This window comes from Danio aesculapii, chromosome 11 (genome assembly GCF_903798145.1).
Source record: "Danio aesculapii chromosome 11, fDanAes4.1, whole genome shotgun sequence".
Classification (NCBI taxonomy): Eukaryota; Metazoa; Chordata; class Actinopteri; order Cypriniformes; family Danionidae; genus Danio; species Danio aesculapii.
In genome coordinates, this window is record NC_079445.1 from 24640086 (window position 1) to 24658974 (window position 18889).

The following is an 18889-nucleotide window of genomic DNA, read 5'->3' on the forward strand; positions in this document are numbered from 1 at the left end:
AACGAAAAAGTCCCACCCAAGAGAGTTGGATTGCAGAACCGCTGAAATTGTTGAGCTGATTCTTATCTGAGATGACAAAAGGTAGCCCAGAGTTATTTTGGCAATAAGTCTTAGCGTCATACCAGTTCATCAATGTTTTCACATGAATAATTTCCTTGACTGATCCTGGAACAGGTCTAACAGCAGATACATGGAGCACCAGAAGAAAGAAACTCAAGAGCCCAAACATCTTCATGATAACACAGACAGCAACTGTTACAAGATCAAGTCATCTTAAACTCATCTTGAGGAGTATTTGCATGACGTCCCTTTGGGTATTTGAATATAATGCTCTGAGCTACAGTGTAAAGAAGTCTGGTTGTTCAACTTTCTAATACACAATGAGGTAACCTATCAAAAACAGGAAATCTAATAATTATCTAACCTTATTCAAAGTTTTCAAAAACTGATGCACACTGCATGATGAAAGAGGGACAGAGTGTGTGTAAAAATGGGTTATCATTATCTTTTATATTTATATTATATATTTTGGAGGAATTATGTTTGCTACATAATTATGTTTGTTATTTATGTCAGAAATATGGCACCTATGACCCTTTTCCAAATAAAGCATATGCATCTGAACCAAATATTAACGCATTTGTCCACAAAAAGTTTGCATGCATTGAAATGTTTACTGAGAATATTAGTGTCTCTTCATCTTATCTGTATTTTGCAATGTAAATTTTCTTCATCTCACAAGAAAGAAAAGTTTTGTGAATAATTGACAACTGTCAAAGAACATATTAGAGACAGTGAGGAAATGTTTCAAATGCAGTTTATCTTATCAACATACAGATGCTTTATATATGTTAAGTCAATACGTTCTACTAGCTTTTCAGTCTCTTGTTCTTACTATTTTTATTGTATAAGTTCTCTCTGCTTAAGCCCAAGATATCATTTTTCTAAACCCCTTTTGCCCTTGACACTTACTGTGCGTTCACACCGGAAGCGGCGAGAGCGTCAAAGTCATTCATTTTCAATGGGAGCTGCCAATGATAAGCGACACAGCACGTCATCGTTGGTGTGGGCGTCAAGGAGAATCGAAATTAAGTCAACTTTATGGTAATGAGCTATGACGCAGTTCAGCGGCAAGCAATCGGAATGTAGAAGTCCACCTCTTGAGAGGATTCCAGAGAATACAGTCCTGTGAACTTTCTGACCACAGATGTTCCCCAGGGTTTGATTATTGTGGTTGCCTAATGTCCAGTTATTTACAATCTTTTCTTACAGTGGCATACATAAAAAGGCAAGTAAATGTGCATTAATGGTATATATATTGTTCTTAAAAAAAGTGGGAATCTCACTCTAACTATAACGACAGTACAAAACCGTATTGCTGCTTCAGAATATTTCAGACATATGAGCACATATTGGCTAAGTGCAGCAAAGCCACACCACACGCAACAACTTCATGGTTTCCGCTACATTTATTCTTCCATGGTGGGGCGCCACGCCAAATTTCACCCACCACGGCTACATTACAGCTTCTCATTCAAAATATAATTTTTTTTTTAATAGCGGGTGATAATCGCACCAAAACATATTAAAGGGTAAGTGAATTATAACCGTGTGAACTTTTCTGTAACCGTAGTAGTGCTGTGCGTCATTTGTTTAACCCTTTAAGGTTACATGCTGACTGACTGGCTGACTTGACAGGTGCGTGATGCGTGAGGCCAGCAAACACGATGTATACCCGTTTCACTTTACTTCAGAACGCATTAATGGCATAAAGGTCTATTGGTGACATTCATAAATATTCCTAGCAAATCTAATAAATGTTGGAGACATACTCGTTACATTTATTTGAGAGCGCACAAGAAAATCTGCGCCCTCTTAAAGCGGCTTATATTTGAGGGGGCGTGCAACAAGTTTTGCACAAGCAAAGGAAATCGGCACGCAAGCTCGTAGGCTATTACATAAATGCGATCTCGACTTCTAATACTGCACTCACGACATTTGTCATTGAAATAACGCCACAGGTAGTTGGTAGATCTGTGTAAAAAAGGCCTGCCGCCACGGCTGGAAAAAATCCTGGAGGAAACACTGAACTTGATCTTTAACCATAGTTAAATAAATTTGATAAAAAGCGTGTAACATTTTTATGCTAGAAAGCACATTTTATGTGGGAATGTAACTGATTTGCTGATATGCTGCAGTGGCCCCTTTAAATATGAGATTAATGTAGTGAACTTTGACTCTCGCCGCCTTAGGTGTGAACGCAGTTAGCTTATTTAAACAAACCTACAATACTAAATGCCAGTTATTACTTAAATGTATATATTTAGTACATTTTGATTTTAGAATTTTAAAAAATTACAAATTTTTTCAACATCCTTTGTTTTGTTTTTATGATAGTCTAGTGCCCTTTTCCAGTTGTAGCTGTTCAGATGCACTGAGAGTCAAAAGCTAAACAGAAGTTCACACTTTAGCCAAGCATTTAGCTAACTTACATTGAAGAAGGTTTTCATGTCCATCTTTTCCTCAAAAGTCACTTTAGAAACCAGAGAAATAACAAACTCTCCTCACAAGAACTTGCCTCCCACTTCCAGTTTAACACTGAATTCCACCAAAAGAAAAAGTAAACTATTACAGAACTCAATTGTTTTTCCATCTTTCAAAGCTCCACAAGCTTGTTGGGCTGGTGATATATTTTTGTTTTTGAAATCTAAATTATGTTCCAATATTGAATCTACAATTTGGTACTGGCAAAAGTTCAAGGGTCATTATACAACCAATCCAAAGGTAAAGATTCTCCACACCATACCTGTATTTCCTCTGTATATGCCACTAACACAATCGACTCTTCTTTTGTTTTCACTATGACTAGGTTCATGTACAACAGCTTGCAGTGAGCCATTGACATTTTACACTACAATGACATTCAGACATTCTGGAAACTTCTCTGATGTAGATAAGTGGGTGTTCCGCAAAGCAAATGTGGTCATGCCAGAATCCATGGCCTGGCCGATCACAACAAATCTGCTTTTCAGTTCTGAAAATGCAAGAAACAACGCACTGCCTTTTTGATGGCATTAGTAAAGAGCAGTGCACTGTGCTTTTTATGTATCAGTGGTCTTGGTTCTGGAGCCAGTGATGACATTATAACACGTGCCTGTCTAGTAGCAGTGTCCTGTTTCTCAGGTGAATATTTGCATTCATACTACCCCTTCACACTCTGTTTCAAGAGCCAAGGTGAAGGTGTAGGGGCATAGGCATAGAAGTAGAGGTAGGGCTATAATATAGAATTTGGATCGGGCCAAAACTTTGAACCGTGACTGAGAATATGTGACAGGCTCATTGTTTCCAACCCATCTCCAAATCTTATTGACGAAAAGCTAGACTGATCTAGAATAAACCAGCATCTACAACCTCCAGAAAGCATCTTGCAAAGCAAAGTTTAGTGTCACATTTCTTAGCGATCCATTCAGAGTTGTTCAATGCTGTACATTCTCCATGACAGTTGAAATAAGAGAATGTCGACTCATTCATCCATTTGCAATCCACAAAAAATGAAAATACTCCTCTTTTACAATTTTATTTTAATCTTCCAGCCTGAATTCATGAGATCCACTTTGCTGAAGCAGATAAATGTCACTGAAAATTGCTGTCTATGGGTCAGACTCATTACTCAGCCATCTCCAGGTCTCTTTCAGTGCAGAATTGTCTTGAACTAAAGCAACAACAATCCTACAAGCATTATCAAGCAGAGTACAGATTTCAGAGCAGTCTGATTATATACATGGCCGAGCCAATCAGTTTCCAATGTTTTACTTTCTTTGAGTAATCTTCATACACTTTCTTAAACAAAAACTGCCTCATGTTATGGTTTAAGCCAATATCCAATGTGCTCATTGAGGCACACTCTCCAAACCCGTTGTGGTAATTCAATTTGGTCTCATTCACCCACTACTATTCATGAAATTATGCTAAAAGTCTCGCACAAGAAACCTGGCACAGCACAACCTTCTTATCTTATTTGCTTCAAAGGGTTGTCCAGATGTACTATGCAATAACTCTTTACATTACACACATGGATAAATTCTGTACCCATCTACAGCCAGGCATATGGAGCTCCAGTAAGAAACTAGCTCAAATGTCTTCATGGTGAATCAGTCTTCAGATCAAACTAGTCTTTTGATTAATTTACATGAAGTCAAATTGAGGGTTTGAATAGAAAAGCCAAGCTATGTGTAAAAACAAACATGGATTATTTGTACATTGGAAAATCATATTCAAATGAGGTAAATATTCAAGCTTTTAGTTACCCAACCGGTTTAAAAACACAGAACAACAATTACAAATTGTTTTATAATGTATGTCTAGGTTAACTTTTTCATGTATTATGGAGACAAGACAGAGTTTTAACATATTTTGACTTGTGACAGATGAATTTAGCTCAACTACGCTCACACTCACACTTTAAAATGTTGATAAAAACCCACACCAAGTAAAGTATATTGAAAACTTATTAATTTCACTGGCCTATATTACACATCTCACTTTGTATTAGGTCAAATGCAACAACAATAATGCAGTTACTTCCATATTGAACAATAACAATATATATTTCGATATCAGTAGTTAATGCTTCCAGATTTAAAAGAATATCCCAACAATGACTGAAGCCACAAAAATGAGAGAGTCCATTAAATAGCATAACCTATTTTCAGTGGTCAATCATTTTTGGCAGATGAAAATTACAAGAGTATCTGCCTGCGGACTGCAAGAAAGGGGAGTAACATGAAGGGGCGTAACTTGTAGTAAGTTAGAAAGGCATAACTTGCAGTTATCGAGATTCCATTGAACCATGCGAGATGTCACAACGAGATGTTATTGGCAAGTTGGCGATACTTTTCAGAGAACAGTTTTTATAAGTTTCACCAAATTTATCCACAACTAATTCATTTGATATATAATTATATTCATTCATTTAGCAACTACACCATGCAACATGCTGACCTCTTCATCTGTTCTGTTGCGACTGTTAGCCTACTCTGCGTCGCCCCCTGTGGTTGCAAATAACAGTACATAGGCGAGCGTGTCAAGTATGAAAGCCTCCGCAACTCGCGGCTGTACGTTAAAAACTGTGATGGTTGGGTTTAGGGTTGGGGAAGGAGTAGACGTTAATAACGATGATGGTCGGGTTTAGGGTTAAGGCAGGTATAGACGTTAATAACTGTGATGGTTGGGTTTAGGTGTGGAGTAGGTGTAGACGTTAATAACTGATGAACAGTACCATCTTGCTGACAACAGTTTTGACATGTTGGTCTCCATAACTCCATGAAGCCTCTAACATACTACAAGATACGCCCCTTCATGTTACACTCTGTCTTGCAGTCAGCAGATAAATCCTACTTGAAAATTTGGTGCATCTCTAATATCAACACACTTCTGGATTGTGATTGGTTCTAGGATCAATAGAGCAAAAAAAAAGTCCAGAGCTTATCATTGTTATCAACATAAATTTTATTGCTATTCGATATAATATCGTTTATCAGCCCAGATCTAGTTTATATGTAAAACAGCTCTATATGTAAACTAGCTCTATATGTAAAATGTAAAAGTGTAATTGCACTAGCTAAATAGCCAAGTTTCTTCTTTAAATTCAGTGTATATCAGCTATATGCATTACATTTTTGTTTTCAGATATTAAAAGTAGTAAAATGTAAAATAAAAATGGGGGCACATTGAGATCCGCATGAACTCAAACTTTTCCAGTTTTACAACTATACAGCAAGGATATCTACACAGTACAAATGCTGGGTACCACACAATTCCTTCATGTTGTCCCAACACAAATTGGTTAAGTTAACTTAATCATTTTTACAAATTTAAGTGGATTGAACATAAAACAATTAATTTGTCCCCCCAAAAAGTTGATTCAACTCATATTAAATAAGTTACATTAAGAAATTATAAAGATAATTTATAAAATTATAAAAAATTATAAATATGTATAATATTTTAAAATGAAATTATTTATTTAAATTATTTAATTATTTATTAAATAAATAATTAAATTATGAACAAGCAGCAAACTGAAATTTTAACTCATTGAGTGTAAGGTCAACATAATTATATAAAACAAATGAAAATAGTTGACAAGTTATTGAATCACTAATAATGCACAAGCAAATATGGATCCATTAATCCACGTATTATATATTTTGTCTTTATTCATTCATATATTTCTTTTAAATGTTTAGTCGGGGACTGATTATAGAAGTTTATCTAGAATATGTAAAGTTTTCACGTACACATAACATAACAATCAACAAAAGCATTTATTAAATTATCGAGAAATAAGGAATAAACAACTGACATGAATAAGCCTGCAACGTTTTACCAACTCACGCATATGTGCTGTATCTGACAAAACAAAGTGTTTACTTGAAAAAGACAGTATGCAAATGAAAAGCTTCAGAGAGGATATTGCTGTCAGCTCAGCTAACCTGTACTTTGCAATTGAAATTATCTTTTTTTTATGAGAAAACAAGGTTTTAACTTGTGGTACTGTAGTACATAATATTTGAAGAAATTCAAACATTTATTACTAATGTAGCAGCAAAAAGTCAAGATGTTCAGAGTGATATAATATCACCACAGTTGAGTGACTGTCGCAAGGACTTATGGTGAAATTAATTTGCAATGTCACAGCAAGTGTTTGAACAGGAAAGGTTATTAAATGAAATTGTAATTCAGTTGTGCAGCTGTCAGAAATTGTTGTGAATATCAAATCAGATGCCTAAGATTCACTGAATGTTTTAGAGAAAGAAGCAAGGTGTCCAAGTTCAATCATTTGAATTATTTAAAACGTAAATAATGTGAATTTGAATTACACTTAAACCACACACACACACGCACACACACACACACACACACACACACACACACACACACACACACAACTCCAAACCTGAAAAAACTTAGCCAATCAGAAATAAAAAACAATGATACAGCTTCACGCCTAATTAAAGGTTTAGAAAAGAAAACAATAATTAACCCGAGTCTGACACCAACTCTGCAAGAGAAGCCATAATGAGTAATAATCAAGCACTTAGGAAACAGTTTGTAAGCTAATGACCTTTGAAGCAATTCAATGGTGCTTTCTGCTACGAAGAGCCTAAGGCAACAGCCCTTCCAATGAATCTTTATCAGGATCTGTGTAGACTGAAGAACTTAAAACTGGAAAGAAAACTGATTGTTAATGTCATTTTCAGGTATTTTTAAATCAAGTATCATTTGATGGCATTAAATATCTGTTATGCTGAATGATGAAGAAGCATTATTGAACATATATTCTGAAATTTAATAAGCTGCCAGAAATTTTATTTTACAAATGTCAAAAAGGTCACTTAATAATAATAATAATAATAATAATAATAATAATAATAATTCCTAACATTTATATAGCACTTTTCTAGACATTCAAAGCGCTTTACACATTGGGGGGAATCAACTTAATTCAACAGCAGGGTTAAAGTTTCAACATTAAAGATAATGCAATTATATAATAATGCAATTCAAAGGCACAAATGAACAGAAAACATCTGTGATTTACAAAATACAGGATTTTTTTACAGTATGTTACAGTAAATGTCATGCCAAAATGGGATGTTTAGTTTTTTTGCCAAAATCTTCATAAACTAATATTTCATAAGCAAACCAAAACACACCAGGAATACTTGACCAGAAGCAAATCAAATCATATACAAAGCAGTGATAAAAGTAGAACTCGCATATAATTTATAAAGACAATTCGTCATCTTGGAATTATAAGGTTCTATCTGCGTTCTGAATGATTTTTGATTTCTTCAAAGTTTTTGCATTTCATAAAGCAAACAGTATGTGTGTAACATCTGTTTTTTTAAATAAAAAGTCTTAAAATGTAAACAACTTACAAAAACACATCCTATAATGTTAATAAGTTGTCATTTAATAAGAATATGTCAATATCTCAATTTTGACAAAAATGTCAGATAGAACCTTAGAATTCTAAGGTGACAAATTATAAGTAAATATTTCTTCATCAAATTTCAACCAGTTCTATGTCAAACGATTTACTTTATTACATATATTTTTTTCTTTCTGTATTTGCTTGCATTACTGTTGACATCAAGACAAATTCTTTGTGTGTGTAAAACTTGGCCAATGAGCTCATTCTGATTCTGCTGTTGATTTAACAGTCATTTAGTTTCCTGTCTAAATATATTTAATTATTAAAATATAATTAAATATATAGAGTTGAAGTCAGAATTATTAGCCCCCCTGTTTATTTCTTCCCCCAATCTCTGTTTAAAGGGGAGAAGATTTCTTTAACACATTTCTAAACATAATAGTTTTAATAACACATTACTAATAACTTATTTATTTTAACTTTGCCATGATGACAGTAAATAATATTTGACTAGATATTTTTCAAGACACTTCTATACAGCTTAAAGGGACATTTAAAGGCTTAACTAGGTTGATTAGGTTAACTAGGCAGGATAGGGTAATTAGGCAAGTTATTGTATAACGATGGTTTGTTCTGTAGACAGTCGAAAAAAATAAATAGCTTAAAGGGGCTAATAATTTTGACCTTAAAATGGTTCATAAAAAATTAAAAACTGCTTTTCTTCTAGCCGAAATAAAACAAATAAGACTTTCTCCAGAAGAAAAAAATATTATCAGACATACTGCGAAAATTTCCTTGCTCTGTTAAACATATTTGGGAAACATTTAAAAAAGAAAAAAAATTCAAATGGGGGCTAATAATTCTGACTTCAGCTACTGGGAAACATCCATACATTCACACTCATACACTACGGACAATTTAGCTCACCCAATTCACCTGTACCATATGTCTTTGGACTTGTGGAGGAAATCGGAGCACCCGGAGGAAACCCATGCGAACACGGGGAGAACATGCAAACTCCACACAGAAACATAAACTGATCCAGCGGAGGCTCGAACCAGCGACCTTCTTGCTGTAAGGCTGTATATATATACTGTATATATATATTTATAAATATCTCAATTTTACAAAATACTATATTTATTTGTGCCCGCACAAGTGTGTTGTGCACCACAATTTGCTTATTCATTACAATAAAGGTCAAATATTACATTTTCAGCATCTCTTATCACTACTTCTGCCCTATTTTATAACCTATATGTGGAAAGTGCCAGCTGTTCACAGAGAGGATGACAATCAAATCAGACTGCTCAGACAAGACTAGAGTGGATAATCTTTCACACAGCAAAACTTCTTTCCTGCCACCAGATTATGAACACTTTATATGGATCCTCATCAAACAGGGTGACAAAAAACATCAAAACATTTACTAATACACATTGGCTGTTTCTTAATATGCGCTCTTTAGCGATCTTGCATCCTCGTCATCATCAATGTCATCATCAGCAGCCAACGTTCAGTTACAAAACTCAAGGCTGCAAGATATCAATGATATCCAGGATGCGTTGATGCAGAGTTGAGTGCAAAACTCGCTCGAGAAGTCCCAGAAGTCATTGCGCTTGAATAAAGGAGGTGGGAAGCGCAGCATATTAAATATATTTATAATTAAAGTTCAGAGATATAACTTATAACTTATCTCAGGACCATCCCTAAGTGTGACGGCGAAAGTAAACATTAACATGAAAATCTAAATAAAGGCAAAAACACATTAAGGGCGTTTATTTGCTGAAATTTGCATCAAAATCTGTTTTATTTGTAGTGTGCAAAGTATATTTGTAAGGCTTTTGTGCATATTATATTTATATATATATATATAAAAGGGGAAAAACAATAACTTGTTGTATGAATGCAGTAATGTTTAAATAATTTTCTGTTAAAAACGCGTGAAGATGCACGTGACCGTCAGGAAGAACGCAGTATCTCATTTCTCTGTCGGACACATTCTGTGTTCTCACGGTCTCCCGAGTTCGTTCTTCCGTTCACGAGATCGCAACTCTGTTGTCTGCATTCTTGGAATTGAGAAACAGCCATTGTCTCTGATCAAACAACTAAACCAAGTATAGCTGCGGTCACACTGGGCTTTGTGTGTGCGAAATTCTGTCGTACGGAGCTGCGAAAAGGGGCGGGATTAAACAAGATGTTTAGATATTAAAAAAGCCAGCGATTTGCTCCATGTTTTAAATTTCTGTCCAGAGAGGTCATGTTTTGATCCTCGATTGGTTTCACGCAGTCAAGTGATGCGATTTCGCAGAGTTCACCAAGCTTGAACTTTGCACCGCAGCAACCTGCGAAACTTGACGCATGACCTTGCGTTTCCGGTCTGACGCATTCGCGTGCGTATGAATGGAAGTCTATGGGAAAAAAACTCAAGTGTGACTGCAGCTTAAGTAGGATGTGAAGGAGCACTTGGTAATTGACAACAGGTGTGTTTGATCAGGGGCGCAGCTGATATCTGAAGTAAGGTAGATCTCCAGGAAAAAGGATTGGACACCCCTGGTCTAGGCAAAGAAAATGACTTCGGAATTACATCACAAATCTACAAAGACTGGGTAGGGACATGATGGTGGGGAAAAAATGGGTGGGACAAAAAAAAAAGAGTGATAGAAATTGTTTTTTTTTTTCGTTTTTGCGTTCCCCCGCAAAGATTTACTTTAGTAACTGTTTGTGATCAAGAGAAAATTAGTTGCGGACATGTTTACATATTATTAAGTGTATTTTTCTGTTTGAACACACACCCGAAACCCAAAGTGTCCTGCACTTTAGCACCTCTTTAAATGGCATGTACAGAAGCTGATCTGGGATCAGTTTATCATACGGAGCAAGTCCATCAATCACAGTCAGTCAACGCTTATACTGTACATGCATTCACTGATTCAGGGGTTGCATAGGAAGGGCGACAATCGATGCACAGCTTTAATGGAAAGCAAATTACAGACATTTTTATATTTATTTCAATGTGCTTCCAAGATTAAAAATATGGGAGAAATATGGGAAATTTTTAAACGGATGATAGTGGGATAGAATGGTAAAATACGGGTGAATACCAGGGTTGACATGTATGAAGTGAACAGGAAGTGTTTGTGGTACAAGTTTTGCGAGGGAACGCATCTTTGCAAGATAACACAAATATGAACGCAAGGGAACGTGAGGGAACGCAAAAACTTACAAATATATTTTCCTATCACTCAGTTTGTTTCTCCCACGCATTTTTCCCCCACCATCACGTCCCTTACGGGTCTCTGTACAAACCATGAAAAAATCTCTAATGATGTCCAAATTTGGCAGGTTTGGTTCAATCAAAACAATCTCTGTTATGACTGCTCTTGTTAGAGCTCATTCAGATTAAGCAGCAAATACTACACAGAGTATAGATTTGTCAGACGACTGCACAAGTTTAAGTCAGAAATTATTATATATATTATATTATATTTCATATGTGTATGAAAAATGGCGTCATTAATACTTTTCATATTTTGATACATACGAGTTTGACTCAAATTTTAAGAGTTTAAAGAGTTTAATTTATATTATTTATGCACTGAGATTTAGTTTTAAAGAAGTAACTAAATTTCTTTTTAGACAGTAATTAGAAATATAATTTTAATATAATTTTAATGATGTACTTTGTAATCAGTAATTCATTACTTTTTTGAAGTAACCTACCCAATGCTAATTACAACACACAATATACTTTTAGACCTTCAGTACATGGTAAAACATAGTATATTTTGGTTAAATATAAAATATAGTATATTTTTCAGCCTTGAATCTTAAACATGACCAGTGTGAACGCCAGTGTGAATGCCAAGTGCAAATGTATCATAATCTTTCTTAGCCAGGACCAAGAAAACCGAACTACAACACACCCTAAAACAGCCTGGCCAAGCTAAGATGTTTTCCTATTTATTTTTATCCAAGTAATCCTGCGAAGAAAGATTTCATAAGCTGACAGACAATAAATCCATAATATAAGCTGACAGAAAACACAGACACAATAAGTAGTCCATATATATATATAAATAAATCAGGAGTCAATCATTTTTAGCCAGTTAATGCTGGATGTGTTGAAAGGTCAAACTTCGGTTACCATGCAAACAAACCAGTTCAAAATGCAAATCACAGAAGCAAAGAGACGGACTGTACGTCGCGCTACGGCATATTGGACATGACTCTATCTGTCCTGATGCTGAGCCCACAAAGGAGGAGATGATGGTGATGATGATGATACAGACATCATCAGCACTGACAGGTGCCAACATGACAAAACCATCACCGCCATCAATGACAGCTTCGTTCTGCATACCACAAATGAAGAAATAACACCTGCCATCCTCACACTTACCCGAAATCCTGGTCCATAGATTTGAAGAAGAATTTATAGCTGTTGACCGGTCGGTTGCTGAGGACATTTTTGAAATCCGCCAAAGTTACCTTCTCCGGAGCCACTGACAGTTTGACTAAATAAGGAGTTTCCTCCTCGTCTATGTGGTATATGATTTTAGTCTCCGCCATGAGAATATGGTGAGAACAATTGCCGGAGAACAGCGCGTGTTCCTGATGCTGCCTGCCTGTCCAGACGTGCGGCGACAATAAATAAAAAGGTCTGGGATGATGGATGCTAAATGAACGCAATCACGCGTTTGGCGCGATTGAAGCTATGGATTAAGCGACATTTTAAAGCTAGGGAAAAAAGCAGAGCCATTATGGAGGCCTGATAGATGTCTGGTGCGGCTCACTATGCGGAGGTTTTGCTGCCTGTGTTACTGAAACAGGAAGGAAAGGTTCACATCCTTGAGAGAATCAGGCTGGAATATCCGAGCTGTTCTCTGGCGCAGTGCTGCCATCGTGCGGTAGACAGAAGACAAGACACGGCCAGTCTAGACTCCAGCGGGAAATAAAGCGGTAAATTCATTTGAAGAATTAAAATGAAAAGTTCCAGTAAAATTAAATAAAGAGAATTAATTTAATTCGAATTTTATGTTTAAAGTCTCATTTTATCAGTTTGAAATTCATATAAATGCTGTAAATGTGATGCTCACCCCTCCCCCAGATTTTCTCATAATTAACTACTGTATTTTTGATCGATACTTCAAAACATTTTTACATTATCTATAATATTATCTATTTTAATATTTTTTTACTATTAATTTTACTGTTTTTAGTCTGTTTTTGGTTAGTTTTTCCCTTTTCATTTTTATTTTATTTTCTGTTATTTTAATGGTAAATAAATAAAAATGATTAATATTTCCTTGGTGAATTAGCTGAAATAAAATTATTTTCTTTCTTATGTCTTTTTAGATGTTAATGTTTCTTTTGTTTCATATACCAAACACGATTAAAGTCTCATTGTTTTAGGTTTAGTTTATATTTAATCCAGCTCATAATCAAGTTATTAATGAATTGTGGAGCACAAAATAGAAAAGGAAACAACCGGGCAGTGCCAATCATATTAGAAAGCAATTTAATTAAATTGACGACAAAATAATTTGAATAATTTTATCTAAACAAAGTGTTTGGATTTTGTTGTTTGTTTGTTTTTAAATACATTTTTATAGTTTTTTTTCTTTTATTTTTATGATTTGACTATTTTAGTCTGTCCCTTTTTATTGTCTTTATTTTATTTTCTGTTACTTTAAATGTTGTTTATTTATATTTATTAAATTATGTTGTATTTTGTTTCATAGAAGAAGAAAAAAATTCTCAAAATTCCCAATTTAGATTTTTATAATTTTATCTAAACAAAGTGTTAGTCATTTTGTTGTTTTATTCTTTTATTATTATGATTTGACTATTTTCAGTCTGTCCCTTTTTATTTTTATTTTATTTTCTGCAATTTTAAAGGTAACTAAATGAAAATTGTACATAATTCCTTGGTTAAGTTAATAACAAATTGTGGTGCACAAAAAAATAAAAAGGAAACAACTGGGCAGTGTCAATCATTTCCCAAAGCTATTCATTTAACATATGCTTCTTTATATGTCATATTTTATGGCTCATAGTATTTTATAATTCCTTGGTGAACTAGCTGATATAAAATAGCTTCTTATTATTTTCTGTTAATGTTTCTTTTGTTTCATATACCAAAAATAATTTTAGTTTCTTTGTCTTAGATTTAGTTTAAATTTAACCCTTCTCATATTCAAGCTATTAATTGGGGTGCACAAAACAAAATGACTAGGCAGTGTCAATCATGTCTGAAAGCTATTCAATTATCATAAGCTTCTTTAGATTTATTAAGTTATGTTGTATTTTACGGATCATAGAAATAGAAAATAATTTCTCAAAATGTAGATTTTTTCTCACCAAAAGGTTAGGTTATTTGGTTTTGTTTTTTAATATATCTTTATATCATTTTATTGTAGTTTTGATTTTAGTTTAAATTAACAAAATGGAATTACAGAGATTTTGTAGCTTTTTGTGGTTTTATTTATCTTTTTTATTAATAATCCTTCTCATAATCATATAACACACATATTCTTGCAGAAAAAAAATATTTGTTTGATCAATAATTATTAATACTGAATTAGATCTTTGTCATTATATCTATGAACATTGTGTTAAACGTTTTGCTGTGCTGTGTGTCAAATGTAAAATGTGTTTTGATGCCTGAATTATTGTTTTGACAGCTCTGATATCACTCCAGGCAAAATCACTGGAAATGTCAATCAAATTAAGCAACACTACAGTCCTCGTCTTATTGCAGTCCATTAGACATTTAGCTTTTTGTTGAATTATAACATGTCTTCCCAGTATCGAAAACATCAAGCCTATTGATACGCTTGAGCCTACAATGTTAATATGAACTGAAAAAAAAACCACCTACATCAAACCAAAGTAATCCAGAGGTTAACTTTTATTAGAATTTATTTGATTCTGCTTTGAACATGGCAGCGAACTGGAAAATGAAACCATCAATACTAAAACTGCTTCAGGATGAGAATAATCAAGCATCCATTATATAGCATCAAACCAGAAAATTTGTAAAAATTCTTACACGGAAGCTTTAAAGAAATTCAAAGGGCAGTTAAAGTGTCATGAAATGATCATAACAGGCATGAACATAGCTTCATAGCTTCACCTTAATAAGATACAACTATACGCATAACACAGATCTGAGTAATCCAGAGAAGAAATGTTCACGGCTATCATGGATGAATATGCACAGCCGTGTACAAGCTGCTAAAATAAAATTGACTTCATGTTGTACCTTAATGGATTAGCATCAGTTTCACACTTACTTGTTTGCTAATGAACACAAAGCTGGCGGTTAGAAGAGAGCATGGAAGCAAATACTTCAAACTAAGAGAATATTCAAGTAAACAGTGACAAAGAAGTTAGTAAGGCTTGTAACTTGAGAAAAGTAAACATGAAAATATACAAATGATAACAGAGATAGTATCTTTGGGTGACAGGATAGAAATGAAATGAAAGAAAGGTAGCTTTTTAAATGGTAACAGTCATCAAAATGAACAAAAAAGAAAAGATTTAAATGCGTTTACAATATTATCCTGACATGTATTATGAAATATTTTGACTAAATTGATTGTGCTTAGCTGTGAAAGCGTATAGGTTTAACATTTATAACATTATTTTTAACGCTTTTTTTAATGTTTAGATTCAATCTGGGTTAAATTATGAGCTTTTACATGACCACACAGACAGAAATAAACAATATAAGCTTGTGATTGTGATTTAACGCAAAAATTCCTTTTTACTCATCATTTACTCTCCCTCAAGTGGTTCCAAACATTTACGAGTTTCTTTCTTCTGTTGAACACCTAAGAAAATAATTAGAAACAAGCTGAAAACCTGTACCCATTGACTTCCACAGTAGTAAAGTATGGAAATCAATGGTTATATGTTTCCAACATTTTTCAAAATATCTTCTTTTGTGTTTAACAAAAGAAAGAAACCCAAACAGGTTTGTAAGTCAGTAAGTGATTACAGAACTTTCATTTTTGGGTAATTATCCATTTTATGCTTGTTTATAAGTTTGTGTAATGCTAGATTTATGAATGCACAGCTTAAACCTGTTGAAAAAAAAGATGTGATGCAGCTATAGCTTTTGCAAAATTTGTGGCCATACTGATTTGAATGAATCCTCATCTTAAAACTGTACAAAATGTTGCAAATCTCCCATTATAAACATTCAGACACTCAGAACACATCAGTCTGCGTGTGTTTACTTCTCACTCATAGAGCGTGTGGCAAATTTAGGGAATAAAATGCAGACTGTGGTATTATTAGTGCTCTAAAATGTTTGTTTGCCATTATTCTAATAAATCAGTCATCCAAAATACTGCTGGTGAGACTCTTTTGCTTCCTGCAAGCTTCACGAGAGCAGTGGATGATCTTGAGTCAGAAAAAAAAATTGTACAGCTGTGTCCTTCTCTCCTTCTTTTCCTCTTATTCCCTTGCCACACTCTTGCCTCTCAGCATTTCATTCTTCTTCCATTTTCAATCTGCCCCTGGACCAGCCAGTGGCAAAGTACCTCTCATTTCCAAGAAGCTTTCTCCATCTCTGCAAAGAGAAAAATAGAGAGAGAGAGAGAGAGAGAGAGATAGTGTGAATTAGGACACACACACAATATGGCACTGATATATATACACAAACACAGAATTTTGGTTTTATCTCTATTGATGACATTTTTTCAAAATACCTTAAATAAAATAAAAATGCTGTCATTTAGAGTATTTATATTTGTATAAATGTGACATGGGTTCAGTCATGATAATATTTATTTTTAGACAACACCGATACTAATGTTCAATGCTCTTGTAATACACCTGGCCTGCTGTTGCCTTTTTCACTTGATACAGGTAAGATATAATATTTTAATATAACAATAATAACAACAGCTGCAACAACAATTATTATTATAATTTATCACCAATTCTCAAAAAGTTGTCTTGTTTTTGTAAATTGCTATAAAATTAAGAAAATGTGTTCATGTATTATGTTAATTAGAATGACTATATTTTGAACAAATGTTATCAGACCTTTATACGTAAAATACAACAAATATTAACATTTTACTCAAACACATACCTAATAAATGCAGCAAGTAGAGAAACTTTTTAATTTATTCTCTGGGTATTTTTAGGGTTACACTAAAATAAAGTTTGATTAATTAATGATCGTTAATGTGTCTTGATTGTTTATGAAAGAAGTCTTTTATGATTCATGTAGTACAATGTTTATTTTGAAATATTACTAATAACGTCTCCAGAGTTACATCCTTCTAGTCTACACTACCTGACAAAAGTCTTGTCGCCTATCCAAGTTTTAGGAACAACAAATAATATCTTGACTTCTAGATGATCATTTGGTATCAGAAGTGGCTTATATGAAATGCAAAGGCCTCTAGATTATGCTTATTTTACCAAAATAAAATATGATCATGGCTTGATTTTATTCATTTAATTAGGACAGTAAGATCTGACTTTGCTTAGACAAAAGTCTTGTCACTTAACAGAAATAATATACAGTATACAATATAAAATCAAGGAACAGTGGAAAAAGAATGAATATTGTGTATGACTCCCATGAGCTTGTAGGACTGCATCCATACATCTCTGCAATGACTCAAATAAGTTATTAATAAAGTCATCTGGAATGGCAAAGAACGCGTTCTTGCAGGACTCCCAGAGTTCATCAAGATTCTCTGGATTCATCTTCAATGCCTCCTCCATCTTACCCCAGACATGCTCAATAATGTTCATTTCTTGTGACTGGGCTGGCCAATCCTGGAGTACCTTGACCTTCTTTGCTTTCAGGAAATTTGATGTGGAGGCTGAAGTATGAGAAGGAGTGCTATCCTGCTGAAGAATGTACTCTCTCCTATGGTTTGTAATGTAATGGGCAGCACAAATGTTTTGATACCTCAGGCTGTTGATGTTGCGAAGTGAATCACATATTAGACCTATAAACCACTCTCAAGGCTTATTCAAATGGCAGCAAACAGAAATAACCAATGGTTTTACCTCTGTCCAGGTCAATGACTTTTGGGGAGCAGATTTTGGACATTTCTGCTTCCTTCAGAAGATTGTTCTTGTAGTCTGAGAAAACAAAGGGTAATACACATGTTCAAGTCTATTTCAAACGTAATAAGGTAATATGAGGTAAACTCACCTAGTTTTGTCTCCTCCAGCATGCTTGGCCTCATGTCTGGATAGCTACGCTCACATTCTTCCTTAACAAGTGACGTGTGGCTTCTAGATGTATGAAACACAAACAGTTATTAGCTTATTTATGACAGAAGCGGGTTAATGTTCACAGGTGACATTTTAAGATCAATGATACTTACACATACGACACAGTCGGCAGAGGTGGGCTTTCAACTTTCCGTGGATCATAATCTTGCCCTAAATTTGATATAAAACTATTTATCTGCAAATTTGAAATCAGGTTTGCTGAAAAATAAGAATATTTGAGCATACAAACACAACAGTACTCAGAGAGCAAGCACTTTTGAGTTGATTCTGGCTAAAATGCGGCACTATTGGCTCAGTCTCGGCATCAGTGGGAAGATAATGGACCAGAGATATGCCAACTCTGCAAAACCCTTCTGGCTAACGCATTTTTATTTCCTCTATCAGCCGGTCTTAGCTCATAGAAACAGGCCACTATCAGAAACAGGCCACTCTCAGAATAAAGTAGCCCAGACGACATAAAAAAAGAGGTTTGGCAGTTGAATTGTGATTGGTGTCACGTGTTTGATTAAGCATGCTCCCTCTCATTCACTCATTGAAAAGCTGATCTACTTAGGCTAAACTTAAATATTTTGCTTGTATTTAAAAATTTTAGATGATTAGTTGCACTTATCAGGATGTTTGCAAGCTTAAGCAGGCATAAAATGCTTTTGATGGTATATTGGTAAAGTTTGTGTC

General features: G+C 34.4%; 2 protein-coding genes across 5 annotated transcripts in view; both read right to left on the reverse strand.

The window, feature by feature from the left end:
• dvl1b (dishevelled segment polarity protein 1b) overlaps window positions 1-12739 on the reverse strand; it is a 79176-nt gene extending 66437 nt beyond the window's left edge. For all 4 annotated transcript variants that reach the window (XM_056468452.1, XM_056468450.1, XM_056468451.1 and 1 more), the window contains exon 1: window positions 12342-12739. In XM_056468452.1, the coding sequence (XP_056324427.1) occupies window positions 12342-12511 (170 nt within the window). In that variant the 5' untranslated portion in view covers window positions 12512-12739. The remainder of the gene's footprint in view (window positions 1-12341) is intronic.
• Window positions 12740-14834: 2095 nt separating this feature from the next.
• Window positions 14835-18889, reverse strand: part of mxra8a (matrix-remodelling associated 8a) — a 33309-nt gene continuing 29254 nt past the window's right edge. The window contains exons 7-10 of the mRNA XM_056468319.1: window positions 18307-18364; window positions 18132-18214; window positions 17984-18058; window positions 14835-16520 (exon numbers count right to left, since the gene is read on the reverse strand). Coding sequence (XP_056324294.1) covers window positions 16495-16520; window positions 17984-18058; window positions 18132-18214; window positions 18307-18364 — 242 coding nt within the window. The 3' untranslated portion in view covers window positions 14835-16494. The remainder of the gene's footprint in view (window positions 16521-17983; window positions 18059-18131; window positions 18215-18306; window positions 18365-18889) is intronic.